The following is a 14,536-nucleotide window of genomic DNA, read 5'->3' on the forward strand; positions in this document are numbered from 1 at the left end:
TGTTAGATTCAGTAAGACCCCTTTTTGGCCAATATATCAGTTTTTCAAAATTGTTATAATGTAAACTTTTAGCTATTAATTAATAAGTATGATACTTCTGCTACATACATTTGGGCTGTTTTTGCACATATATCGGGTACTAGCATCATTAAGTCATGCTAAATTACTGAAATCTTCATGATTCTATCATTTGAGTTAAATTCTAGACGGTTTTCGTCTTAAATCATTTAAATGGAAGTGGCCGCATTTGTGTTCATTCTTAATATTTAAATGTAAGTTGTAGTTTATGATAATACATAACATATATAAAGGCTGAGGAGGAACACGGATGCGGCCACGTTCGTTTTTGACAAAAACTATCTGAAAGTGACATATTATGGCATATTTGATATATTTGTCATATTTAACCTTAAATATGAACGTCTGAAATGACTAAATCAGTTAAAACTTTTACACGTCAAACAAATTGAATCGACTAAAGTAGACACTTAGCTGTACAATAATTTTCACCAGACGAACATGAAATTTGAGGAAAAAATGGGCCTTTGACGAAACTATGAAATAAAAAAAATCCGTTAATTTATCAATATATTACATTTTTTCATTACCTCATTTCTTAAACAAAGGATATCTTAATTTTTTTTAAGACAATTGAATACTATATTACGTGTTGACCATCTAAAATATAATGACCAAATGTATTTGTTTTCTTTGTGTCGTTTCATTATCATTGACCGAAAAGTTATAGTCTTTTAACAGATTGAGAACAGAGGCTACAGTGATTGTATCGTGTCCAACAAGCAAAAATGTGTCTTTTTCTTGAATAGATAAGGTGTAAAATGTTCAAATTAGAAATACTCACGAGCGACTGTAATTTGTCTGCAGACTGTCTGTGGAGTACTACCAAGTGTGGTTGTATGTGTTACAGCAAATGGTATCCCCATTGTTAACAATCACGGGGCTCCAGGTTAAAGTACCGGTCACATCATAGGATTTTTGATCTAATACACTCCTAGATGTAAACTCAGTAGTAAACTGAGTATTTTTATTTTTATTTCTCATGGTCATTATACCTGCTGGAAAACCATTGGCAGAACTACATGTCCATGTGCCTTGTTGTCCTGGTGTTAAAGTGGTCGGTCCTGTCAAAGTTGGTGATTTTGGGGGAACTATCAAACATAGGTTATGATAAGAAATCAATATAATACAATTTAATATACAATTGAAACACCCTCTCGCTCTAAAAAATCATCAATACTCTATAAATACCAAAATGTCTTAAACATATCGAGTATGATGACGGTTATCAGACTCTTAACCCATTTCTAAAGTCGCTCGTTGATTATCGTTTACGAATCCACTACTTCTTTTCAATTCTCTACTACAGAATTCAACCATATTTTATACCGGAGTGTATTTTTCAAGTCAAGTTTTGTGCATCGAGTACTGAGCAAACCTTTATGACAGACAGCAAGATGAGAACAAATATTAAACAGGAAAAATCAATCCATCTGTTGTGTTTTAAATTAAACCATCAATTATACTAATATCGCATTTATGATCATGATTGTTTAAATGATCATGATTTCTCATATGAAAAGCTTATCAAAGTCCTATATTTAATTCAGCAATTATTTTTTTCCGAGTAACTAAAATAACTCCAAGCTCTAAAATTGAAAACCTGAACAGAACTTTATTAAAAATTCAAAGAACAATTTATTAAGGAAGCGTATTAGCGCCACACATTTTTTCCCTCCTATCTTTACATTATAACGCAAACATTTGCGATATAACGCAGACCTTTGCGTTATAACGCAAACATTTGCGTAATAACTCAAACATTTGTTTATCTTATATCTTATTTAAGATTCAAAGGAAACAGCAGTTATAACATGTATAAATGGAGGAGGCTGTATACATTTAAATTTATCACCTCAGTAGTCATTGCAAAGTAAAATGCTCGAATAATTAGAACATATCAATGACTAATAATGAGTAGAAGATGTGGTATAAGTGCCAATAAGTTAAGAAAACTCTCCATCTTTTAAAGTCACTATTCGTAAAAATAAACCAACATAGGCCAAAGTATGGTCATCAACATGGAGCATTGGCTCACTCCGGATAGCAAACTATAAAGGCCCCCAAAAACGATATCCATGTTTCTACTAGTATATATATTACAAATAAAATTGAGTAAATTGAGGTTATACCGAAGAAAAAATCAACCCTGTTAATATTGCTATAACCGAATATAAATATACTTCCAAAGTAAGCTCTCGTTTGAGAACTGTGTAAAGTTGGTTACATTCAAACAAGTTACCCTTTGGCAATAAATGTATACATTGTAGAATGAAGATGTTTTGTTAATAAAATTATGTTCTCTACATTCAAATTGCTACCCAAGCATCTTAAAAATACTTCATTATATTGAACTGAAGATTCAATGATTTTCTATTAAAGAATCTTTATCATATTCTGAGATTTAAAGAAAACGATTTTTTGCATCAAAATTTAAAAAAAATGTTTCCTTAATAATTCATTTTAAAGCATATAGATCATTTTGTCTATTTGACTTTGAAGTTTCACAATTGTAGACATTATTTTGTATCTTTCAATTTAAATATGCCTTTATAATATACTATTTCTATTTTCTTGTTAAATTATGTACTTTTCTGATGCACAAATCAATCTTAATGTATGTATAATTGCACTTCAAGTATTCCATTATTCCTAAAAATTACTAAAATTGAGTATGGAAATGGGGAATGTGTCAAAGAGACAACAACCCGACCATATCAGAGACAACAGCAGAAGGTCACCAACAGGTATTCAATAAAGCGAGACATTCCCGCAACCGGAGGCGTCCTTCAGCTTGACCCAAAGCAAATATATATACTAGTTCAGGGATAATGAGCGCCATACTAAACTCCAAATTGTACACAAGAAACTAAAATTAAAAATAATACAAGACTAACAAAGGCCAGAAGCTCCTGACTTGGGACAAGCGCAAAAATGCGGCGGGGTTAAACATGTTTATGAGTTCTCAACCCTCCCCCTATACCTCTAGCCAATGTAGAAAAGTAAACGCATAACAATACGCACATCAAATTTCAGTTCGAGAGAAGTCCGAGTCTGATGTCACAAGATGTAACCACAGAAAATAAGCAAAATGACAATAATACATAAATAACAACAGCATACTAGCAGTTAACTGACATGCCAGCACCAGACTTCAATTAAACTGATTGAAAGAGTATGTCTTCATCATATGAATATCAGGCACAATCCTTCCCGTTAGGGGTTTAGTATCATACCATCAAAACATATATGAGAAGAACATAACCCGTGTCATGCCAACAACTGGTTTTTAATTTGATGTGTTTAGTTCCGATGCAAAGACCCTATAAGTGAATCAATATTAACGCCAACATATGCAAGCTTTGATGACCTGACAACATTATTGTAACTTTATCCCTTCTTAATAAGTCTATTTAAAGGTTTTGCTAGCTTCTGAGGTGAATACTGACATGTTTGTGCTTTATAAATAATATTTCCATAAAACATTGGATGTGAAATACCTGAACGTATAAGAAGTATGCATGTTGAGCTATATTTACGAAAGATGTCCTTATACCGATGATAACATTTGGTAAATATGTTGACAAGTTTGTGATATCTAAAACCCTGGTGTAATAATTTTTCAGTAATATATAAATTTCTCTCGTTGAAATCTAAAACATTATTACATACACGAGCGAATCATACAAGTTGAGATATATAAACACCGTACGATGGTGACAAGAAAACGTCACCATCTAAAAATGGATAATTAACGATAGGAAATGAAAAATCATCTCTTTTAGTCCTGTGGTGTTGAGTTGTCATTTTAATGTTATATATCACATGGCTATAAAAGAGGGAGGTTTGGCATGCCACAAAACCAGGTTCAACCCACCATTTTTCCTTTAAAAATGTCCTGTACCAAGTCAGAAATATTGCCATTGTTATATTATAGTTCGTTTCTGTGTGTGTTCCATTTTAACGTTGCGTCGTTTGTTTTCTCTTATTTTTGAGTGTAAATTCACATTGCGATAAGACGTGTCACGGTGCTTGTCTATCCCAAATTCATGTATTTGGTTTTGATGTTATATTTGTTATTCTCGTGGGATTTTGTCTGATGCTTGGTCCGTTTCTGTGTGTGTTACATTGTAGTGTTGTGCCGTTGTTCTCCTCTTATATTTAATGCGTTTCCCTCAGTTTTAGTTCGTAACCCCGATTTTGTTTTTTGTCCATGGATTTATGAGTTTGAACAGTGGTATACTACTGTTGCCTTTATTTATCATAAATGTTAGTATTCAGCTTTCCTATGCATATTAATTATAATGATTTGGCCTGATGTATCCTTATGCATGTTTCTTTTTTTTTATCTACTAGTAAATCACATCCGAAATGCACGACAGACGGCCATATATGCAAAACTTAATGAATAATTGAAATCAAGATATTTGCTCTATAACGCAAATGTTTGAGTAATTTCGCAAAGGTTTGCGTTGTAACGCAAAGATAGGAAGAAAAATAATTTTAAAAAAATGTGTGGCGCTAATACGCTTCCGTTATTTAAGGACTTTCCACCAATATTTCTTAAGAATTGAAACTACCTACAGTTTTATGCAAGTGACTATTGGTGTCCAATCAAAGGTTTCATCATACTAAAATAAGGGAGAATATTTGTTACTTCAGGTTCAGAAAATAAATGAGCTTTCTGATTTCTGTTGATAGCTGTAGTCGCACTGATTCCCAAAATGTATGTGATTTCAATATACTTTTGATTGCTAAATGGGAACAAACTGAAACTTCTGTTTAAAAATAAACCCACTTCCGATACCATTTGATCGGTTTAAACACACTATTTAAAAAAAAACCAGCTGTTTGTTAATTTCAAATGAAAGCCATGCCGGAAATGGTCAGTTTTTGGTTGATGCGGTCAAATAATTTGCTGTAGGAGTCAGCCTAAGGTATCAAAACTACGGATTTGTTTTACTTTTACTTAACAATATATTTAAAAAAGGGACGACATGCTGGAACTCTAAATATGTGCAGACAAAATTTTATAGTCATGTGTTCCTATATTACTTTCAATTCTATCCTGACATTAAAATATTGCTGATATATACTATGCGGCTATATAGATATACATTATTAAGTGGAAATATGGTTGAATTTGATAGGTATTGGAATATATATGCAATGATTGTTACCATTGAAACCAAGATAGTTTTTATGTTGATATAAACATGATAAAGGCAGATCAAGGATAAACTATAACTAGCAATGTTTTATGCGTACTTTATTTACAAATATATGTATTTAATGGTGTTTATATCACGAAAGTATTAATTTCACTTTCTTTTTCTATGTTTATCATGTTTATACCAAAAAACAAAGCTATTAAAAAAATATTTAAAAAAAATCGATGTAGAGCTTTCCTGGTTGCACGTTAACTTAGTGTTGAGCAGACCAGTCAAAGGTTAACTTGAAAACAGGTCTGGTTTCGATCGGAATTTTTCAAATCAAAGTTAACTTATGTTGACTTATGGCAGGACTGGTTTCGAAGTTAACATAAGTTAACTTATGTTAACTTATGACAGGACTGGTTCGAAGTTAACTTAAATCAATAGCGGATCAATAGCGGACCTGTTTCAAAGTTAACTTTTTGGCAGATTTAAAAACAGTCCTAGAACCAACATCTATCATGAACGTAAAGTATTTATCATTAATTTCCATATATGTCAGAATGAAATTGTATTTGGTCCTAGTCATGTTGATAAATTGGTAGTTGTAAACTTTCTCCTTTCATGATTAAAACATATATTTTCTGACTTGAACTTTCTTATAATCATTCTGTTATAATATTTGAACAATTTCTTACGTCAACAATATGCCAAAGGTCTAAGAACTAAGAAATAAGACTTATGATGGAAGTGCGGTCATGGGATAATAAAATGCAGTATTTAATCGATGTTCACCTGCAAAGCGTATACTGTGAAAGTCCTTCAATTCGTGGGTATCAATTTTCGTATTTTGAGCAACATTTACATGTTGCTTGGGTTTTTAAGTTCGTGGATTTTAGTTTTTCTAAAAATAAATATTGAAAATTGAAGTCATTAGGAACGTAGGTTAAAAATTGTCTGGATTGTCTGGAGATTGTCTGGAGATTATCTGGAGATTGTTCTCCTCTTATATTCAATGCGTTTCCATCAGTTTTAGTTTATTACCCCGATTTTGTCTTTTGTCCATTGATTTATGAGTTTTGAACAGCGGTATACTACTGTTTCCTTTATTTAAAGGAAATTGCAAACATTGAACTGTGTAAATCGTTGTGATCACTCTAATATACCATGAGATAAAGTGATCAACAGCTAAAGACCATCAAAGGTGTTAATTAGGCCACACACATGTCACCTAAAGTAAACATTACATAAACAAAGATATACACGTTTCTTGAATGGTAAAATAATTTTTTTTCAAAAGCAGGTACAGCATGAAATTAGTGTTTCCCATACGTACGAGAATTATGAGGATATATATAAAATGAACTCTTTATCATTGAATGTCAATACCGGAAATCCGACTTTTATCGATTAAAAATATTTTTTTATGAGAATGTTTAGATGAAAAGTTGTACAGTTTAGATTTTTAAAGATTAAATGGGTATATTCCTGCATGCAGTTGAAGTTCATGGTGTGTTTGCTTTATGACTACTATAATAATAGTATTCTCAGATATTCAATATATTACGTAAGTAGTCAAACCTTCATGGGGATCTGTCAATGTCTTGAATTGGACAACGGTTGTTTTATTTCGTTTGACACTTAATTTCGTGGATAAAGTCATCCACGAAAACCACGAAAATTGGTTCCCCACGAATAAAAGTACTTTAACAGTATATATATATGAAATGTAATAAGTAGGTCGTTGAAGATGCCAAACATATATTGTACGTTACAAATTAAAACAAAAATATATCCATACTACTCAAAATACAATAATTATTCTGCTTTTTATCGTGGAATATACTTCTACAGCCGTTTCTCCCTAAAAAGTTACCATTTTGCCATACAAGCGCACATAAACAGATTTGATTTGGGTACTGTGTGTCATGTTCCCTGTGGTACTGTTCATCTCCAAATAGTTGGAATTCAATAGTTCAATTCCAAAACCAATGTCATAATACTAACAGAAGCGTTTTTATATATTCACTTTTAGTAAATTCAAAAACAAGCTCATGAATATTTTTCGGAGTTTAGTGTGACGTCGTTTTTCACTGAAATAATACACATTTGTGTTTAGGGGCGGGTGGAAGCACGCCTCTGTGTGTGGGATTTTCCGCTGTGTTGAAGACCAATTGGAGGCTTTTGGCTGATTTCTGTTCTTTGGTCGGGTTGTTGTCTCTTTGATACATTTCATATTTCCATTCTCTATTTTAGTGGCCAAATCAGTATATATACATGCATTATAAGGTCGTTATAGGCCAACATTATATTTGACTGCTGGAACATGTAAGTTTCCGAAACTGCAGACATATAGATCATTCAATGCAAATCATGTAATGCCTATTTTCGATTGAACCTCAGTCGTGCTGAACGGTCTGTAATTGCACAATTTAAATGCGGCATACATCCTTTGAGGATCGACGCAGGACACTTTGTGTGAGAAGCAAAAGCAAACTATTGTTTTCGACACTTTTTAGTGGACTGTCATGTTTACCGTGATTATTCAGCCGAACTTGATTTTGAATCTAGGGAATTTGTTGAAGTCCTCGGAAAATTAACGGTATAAGGAACAAAGAACTGTCTGCATTGAAAAAATCAAATGTAATGCTTATGTTGTTCCGCTGTTGAATATTTATTTTCAAATATTAAAGTTCAAAGTTACTTAAAAACGCCGGTTATTGCTATTTCACCCACTTATTAATACATTTTAGATTATAATGAAATACGCGTTAATATAATAAATAATTTGGTATTGGTCGTGATTGTAAAGGGGAAAAGTTTAGATATGCACGTGGGTGTACCCGTCTTAAACGAAGAACCGTGTCAAGTAATTTCGAAGGTCTTATCAAATCAAGTTATGTGTTGTTTCAAGAGTGTAATACGACCTCAAAATCTGTTTATCTATTCATAAACCTTTGAATAGACTTATTAAGAAGGGATATAATTACGATACTGTTGTCAAGTCATTAAAGATTGCATATTTTGGCGTTAATATTGAGTCACTGATAAGGTCTTTGCATCGGAACTAAACACATTTATTCTAAAAACAGTTGTTGGCATGACACGGGTTATGTTCTTCTCATATATGTTATGATGGTATGATACTAAACCCCTAACGGGAAGGATTGTGCCTGATGTTCATATGATGAAATCATAATCTTTCAGTCAGTTTAATTGAAGTCTGGAGCTGGCATGTCAGTTAACTGCTAGTAGTCTGTTGTTATTTATGTATTATTGTCATTTTGTTTATTTTCTTTGGTTACATCTTCTGACATCAGACTCGGATTTCTCTTGAACTGAATTTTAATGTGCGTATTGTTATGTGTTTACTTTACTACATTGGTTAGAGGTATAGGGGGAGGGTTGAGATCTCACAAACATGTTTAACCTCGCCGCATTTTTGCGCCTGTCCCAAGTCAGGAGCCTCTGGCCTTTGTTAGTCTTGTATTATTTTTATTTTAGTTTCTTGTGTACAATTTGGAAATTAGTATGGCGTTCATTATCACTGGACTAGTATATATTTCTTTAGGGGCCAGCTGAAGGACGCCTCCGGGTGCGGGAATTTCTCGCTACATTGAAGACCTGTTGGTGACCATCTGCTGTTGTTTATTATTTGGTCGGGTTGTTGTCTCTTTGACACATTCCCCATTTCCATTCTCAATTTTATATCAACATCAATGTGTATCACATAGAAAATGGCCATGAATATAATGTCATGTATAGTTTCAAGAACGGAAACGTTACGATTCAATTTAAGACAACAAATAAATGAAATAGAAACTAATTCATTTAAAAGACAACCGAAGAAAGGTTTTTCAGTTCCATACATTTAAACAAAGTTAATCACATGCTGCTAAAATGATCCAATTCTGCTGTATTTTTCACCTACAACTTTACAAAAGGGCATGGAGTTTAAAAACATAAAAAAAATATTCAATAGACAACTCTATTGGATATACCCGTCTTTTTATTATTCACAAATAACTTTCGTGTGTCATATTCGATGCATAATTCATAATAAAATGACTTATAGTAAAGTGTTTCTACTTATCACGTTATGCAGACTACTAGACTATAATTAATCTTCCTTTAAACTGAACCCTTACAACATTCTATATAAAAGTGAAACTTACAGTGTACTTCAATAAATTTAGTAGTAGTTAGTGGATTTTGTAGTACACCATTTTCAGCCTGGCACTCGTACACCTCAATATGATCATCTAAAGTTGCAGTGAATGTCAAAGATGTTGTCACTGCTGTACCAACAGTTGTTGTAGAAATACCAGTTGTTATTTCTATGTGGTCCTTGAACCATTTCACAGTCGGTGGTGGATCACCTCTGGCAGATGTACATGTTAATGTTATCTGTGAATTCAGAACAAGGACAGGAGGTCCGTCGATAACTGGTGGTCCAGGAGGAATCTGAGATGAAGCTATAAATATAATTAAAATAGTCAACATGAAGTGCATTTTACGTGTATCAAATTTGCAATTCACTTTTAATTTAGTTAGTAGATAATAGTGTAATATTTGAATTCCGCAAACATTACCTTCGGTGGGATCTATGCTGAAGCTATGATTATAATTAATGTCATTAATTAAATAGAGTGTATGATAAGAGAATATACCGAAATGATATTTTAATAAAACTTAATGAAGAATAGAATCATTTTGCTGTAGTAAATTCTCATACATAGTGATTAATTACATAAATATTTTGGCAGTTTAATGATAACTAATTTGATATTTTGTTCAAAAAAATAATAATAATATTCATGGATTTCACGAATCTAGAGAATCCATTTTAAAGATAGTCTTTTTGATTAGTTTAATACAAAAAAAATACTTTCCAATATATGCACGCATTATAACAGAATCTCCTATTGAATGTTATTAGTAAAGTGTTATACAATTTCATGCACAATTTAAAAAAAAATATTTGTAAGGGACGAAAATTGAGAATGGAAATGGGGAATGTGTCAAAGAGACCCGACCGACCAAAGAGCAGAAAATAGCACAAGGTCACTAATGAGTCTTCAACACAGCAAGAAAAATCAGCAACCAGAGGATTTGATATGACATGTTTTGTTAGAGTTGCATTTAGCCTCTTCATGGTTATCCCGAGAGGTTTTATTTTATTATATGTTCTTCCTAGTGCCATTACCCACAAAAGGGTGTCTCAGATTAAGGATAGAGTGTTAAGATCAAATTTTACACTTTATCAATTATTATCTACATTTATGTGGTAAGTATGTTTACACAAATTACAGATTTATGAGAGATTGGCATATGGCAGCAATAATTTGAGACACCCTTTTTGTAGCTCCTGTTGTGTTGACGAAGATTTCGTTAAAATTTCCTGTATAGTTTTAGAGATTCATTCAAGTGAACTGACCAAGACTTTGCCATTAATTGCATAATAATTGATGACAAAATGATATCAAACCAAAAATATCGCATTCATTTAAAAGATTAATCTTTAATCTATCTATATTTTAAATTACTTCTATTATTAATTTATATGCATTCTTAAGAAAGTAACAGGATTTGAAAGGTTGGAGATTGGAAGTTTAAAAATCTTTGTTTTGTGCTACTTTAAACGTGCAAATGTATAGTATGTTAAATATTTTAAACTTTTACACTAGTTTGTGTCCCACCACAGAGGTTACAATTCTGAGTGATGGTTTGATTAACACACATACATGTAGAACAGGGTTTCAAAATCATGCCTGTAACCTGAAAATTTTTAACTGAAACATAAATGACAAATATTAACATTATCCTTACGATCATTTAATTCAATAGATCCGTTAACCCGTTTTTGTAATTTCTAGGTCTGTAACAAAGAAAAATAAAGATTGATCGACTGTTTACTATACCAATAGACTAAATGTATTCGTGGAGAATTAAATACTTTCATAAATATATGAAATACTTACCGAGCATAAGGACCATATAGATTATTACCAACAAAAACAAATATTCCATTTTAAAATCATTAGAGGGTATATTTCTTAAACTTCTAAGTACATTGTCATGATGAACGAAGCATACAGGGTAAACCTACGCAATTATGTGTAGATGTTTTGTTCTTTAAACGATTATTATCTCTGCCTATTTATTAAACTGATTGGTTAGTTTTTGTTATTTAAATCCCTTGTGTAGTTGTTAAAAATATTTCACCGATCATTGTCAAATTTATAAAGAGTCAATATATACAATCACATCTAAATTGATTCGGGGTTGATCAGACCTTGGATCTTTTTGTTTATTTGTTTAATTGTCATTATCATTAAGTTTGTTGAGATTAATTTTGCGGAAAAATCTGTATACTATTTTTAAACGTTTAAAAAAATGGAACCAAGCACAGTGGTCATGCCATGGCATGCATCAATCATCGATATTAATTGCTCTGACAACTTTTCGTATTCTATTTTTTTTTATGTCATATTTTTGTAAATATACAGGACATGGATTTTCTAGATTAAATTGTTTAATATTTTGTCACGTTGTGGTACCTATATATATATGTCTTCTGTATTTTTATTTGTCTAGATCTGTCTGTCTTTTTAGTTTTAGCCAGTGGTCATGCCATGGCATGCATCAATCATCGATATTAATTGCTCTGGCAACTTTTCGTATTCAATTTTTTAATGTCATATTTTTGTAAATATACAGAGCATGGGTTTTCTAGATTAAATTGTTTAATTTTTTGTCACGTTGTGGTACTTTAAATATATATATGTCTTCTGTATTATTATTTGTCTAGATCTGTCTGGGTTTTTTTTGTAGACGAAAGGCGCGTCTGGCGTATATACAAAATTTAGTCCTGGTATCTATGATGAGTTTATTCACAACCACTGGGTCGATGCCACTGCTGGGGGAGATTTATTTCCCCGAGGGTATCACAAGCCCAGTAGTCAGCACTTTTTGTGCTGACATGAATTATCATAGATATTGTTATATTTATAAATTAACTGTTTCAAAATTCTGATTTTTTTTGTAATAATAAGGCTTTTCTACCTCAGGCATAGATTACCTAAGCTGTATTTGGCAACACTTTTAGGAACTTTGGATCTCAATGCTCTTCAACTTTGTACTTTATTTGGCTTTTTTAACTTTTTTGGATTCGAGCGTCACTGATGAGTCTTTTGTAGACGAAACGCGCGTCTGGCGTATATACAAAATTTAGTCCTGGTATCTATGATGAGTTTATTTATTTTTAGCCATGGCGTTGTCAAATAATTCTAAATCTATGAGTTTGACTGTCCCTCTGGTATCTTTCGGCTCTCTTTATAAATACACCTTGTACATAAAAAAGAAGATGCGGTATGATTGCAATTAAAACATTTTTTTATTAGAAAGGAAATGACACAGAAATTAATCAACTAATATAATAGGTAACTTTACAGACTTCAACAACGAGAAAAGCCAATATGGCGCATTTTCAGCTATAAATAGACCCGAAATGACAAATGTAAAACCAAGCGAGAAAAACTAACAAATAATAAGTAGCACTGTAACAAACAAACAACCACTTATTATATGCTTCTGACTTGGTTCACATAATCATAGGTTAGGACGTTGTTTTCAATTCACTTGTTAATACTAAGGATGTTCTTATCCCTTACAGATATTACATTAGCCGTAGTTGGAATATACTTTTGGAATGTTAGTCCTCAGTGTTTTTCAACCTTATACAAGCTTCGCTTTCCAACTATTTTTGCAGGAAATGCGTACCCTTCCGGAGCACCGGATTTCACTCCCGGTTTTTAGTGGAGTTCGTGCTGTTTCATATTTATTATTTATAACTGCTAATGTAAATGTCCTTTGGTTTTATGAGTCTTGGTATACTCCTTGGTTTTAATTGTTATTGTCTTTTTATCTGAGAGTTTCTGATCTGTCTTATGGAGACGAAACGCACGTCTTCACGGCCGACACTCGGCTAACCGAGAGATTGGTCGGTTAATCTGTATTGAGTATGTGGCTATATGGGCGATTGGTCTGTTAATCGGGTTGGTTATACGTCTGTTAAGAGTAAAACGCACAATTTAATGTTAAATCCTATTTAATATACAGATTTTTGGCATATTATAAGAACCAAATCAAAAAAAGAAAAGTGTCTGACAAAATGATATCTATCATAGAACATTTTCCACCTGTAAAAACGAAAACATTGTAAGACAATTGATGTTATTAGAAGAGTTCAAACAATGTGTTCATTTACACTTAAAACACATTTAGACGACAAAACGGTTGGGACAATACATGATGCAGCTGTTATTTAAGATAATTATACCCTTTCACATAAAAGAAGTTTCAAGGGTCAAAATGTTAATACTTCAAATGGAAATTACAAAAATCAAAGCACTGAGCGTACTGATAGTAAGCCTGTTGTACAGAATAAGAGTCAGTCCAATTATAATGTCTAGTCCAAAATTTGATACTTTTGAGAAGAAGTCACTGATTTGTGCTTATTGCAAGAAAAATGGTCACCTGATGGCTGATTGTTTTAGACTCCAGAAGAAGAATGAACGAGATAATAAGCCAAAATCCAGTGCTTGTACGACACCTTATATTACCAGTACGTTGGAATGTCCTGCGAGTCAGGCTTTTAAGTCCAGTTTTTGTGATTACATGGAGGAATATAAACCCTTTATGTCTGATGGGTTTATTTCTATTGTTGATGATACCACTCTTCAGCCTATTAAGATTTTACGGGACACGGGAGCTTCTCAGTCTTTATTGTTAGAAGGTGTGTTGCCTTTGTCCGAGAAGACTTCTGTTGGTGCCTCCGTTTTGTTACAAGGTGTAGAGTTAGGTTGTATAGATGTTCCTCTCCATCGTATTTATCTGAAGTCAGATTTGATAACTGGACCAGTTATTGTAGGTGTTCGTCCTAATCTCCCTGTAGAGGGTGTTACATTATTGCTAGGAAATGATCTAGCTAGGAACAAAGTGGTTGCTGAACCAATTGTTACCTGTGAACCAGTGGTGGATGTTAAATCACCTGAAGATGATGCTGAATTCTATCCAGCTTGTGTTGTTACTAGGGCGATGGCTAGAAAACAACAAGATGAGGATTTGCAAGAAAACCAGTTTGATTACATGGACCTTTCTGACACTTTCCTAGCCGACATTGAAGGTCCTGGTAGCTCAGAAAAGGCCATAATAAGACAAATTTATGTTAACAAGAATGTAATTATGCCATGGCCAGACGTAAACAGCCATTCATTAAACAGAAAGAATTTATTGGAAGAACA

General features: G+C 32.6%; 1 protein-coding gene across 1 annotated transcript; it reads right to left on the reverse strand.

Annotated features, from left to right (window-relative positions):
* Window positions 1–868: 868 nt before the first annotated feature.
* Window positions 869–9,743, reverse strand: LOC143078642 (synaptogenesis protein syg-2-like). Its single transcript, XM_076253490.1, has 2 exons — window positions 9,407–9,743; window positions 869–1,169 (listed from the first exon to the last, which is right to left on the reverse strand). Exons 1-2 carry the CDS (start codon window positions 9,741–9,743, stop codon window positions 901–903), a joined length of 606 nt encoding a protein of 201 aa, XP_076109605.1. The 3' UTR covers window positions 869–900.
* Between the last annotated feature and the right edge of the window lie 4,793 nt (window positions 9,744–14,536).

The sequence above is a fragment of the Mytilus galloprovincialis genome, chromosome 6, assembly GCF_965363235.1.
Source record: "Mytilus galloprovincialis chromosome 6, xbMytGall1.hap1.1, whole genome shotgun sequence".
NCBI lineage: Eukaryota > Metazoa > Mollusca > Bivalvia > Mytilida > Mytilidae > Mytilus > Mytilus galloprovincialis.

What these genes read in the sequence shown, in the direction of transcription:
- LOC143078642 (XM_076253490.1), bottom strand. Translation starts at nt 9,743, where the DNA reads ATGCACTTCATGTTGACTATTTTAATTATATTTATAGCTTCATCTCAG. An exon ending in TAAATTTATTGAAGTACACT is followed by an intron (nt 1,170 to 9,406) that starts GTAAGTTTCACT and finishes TATGTTTGATAG; the next exon opens with TTCCCCCAAAATCACCAACT.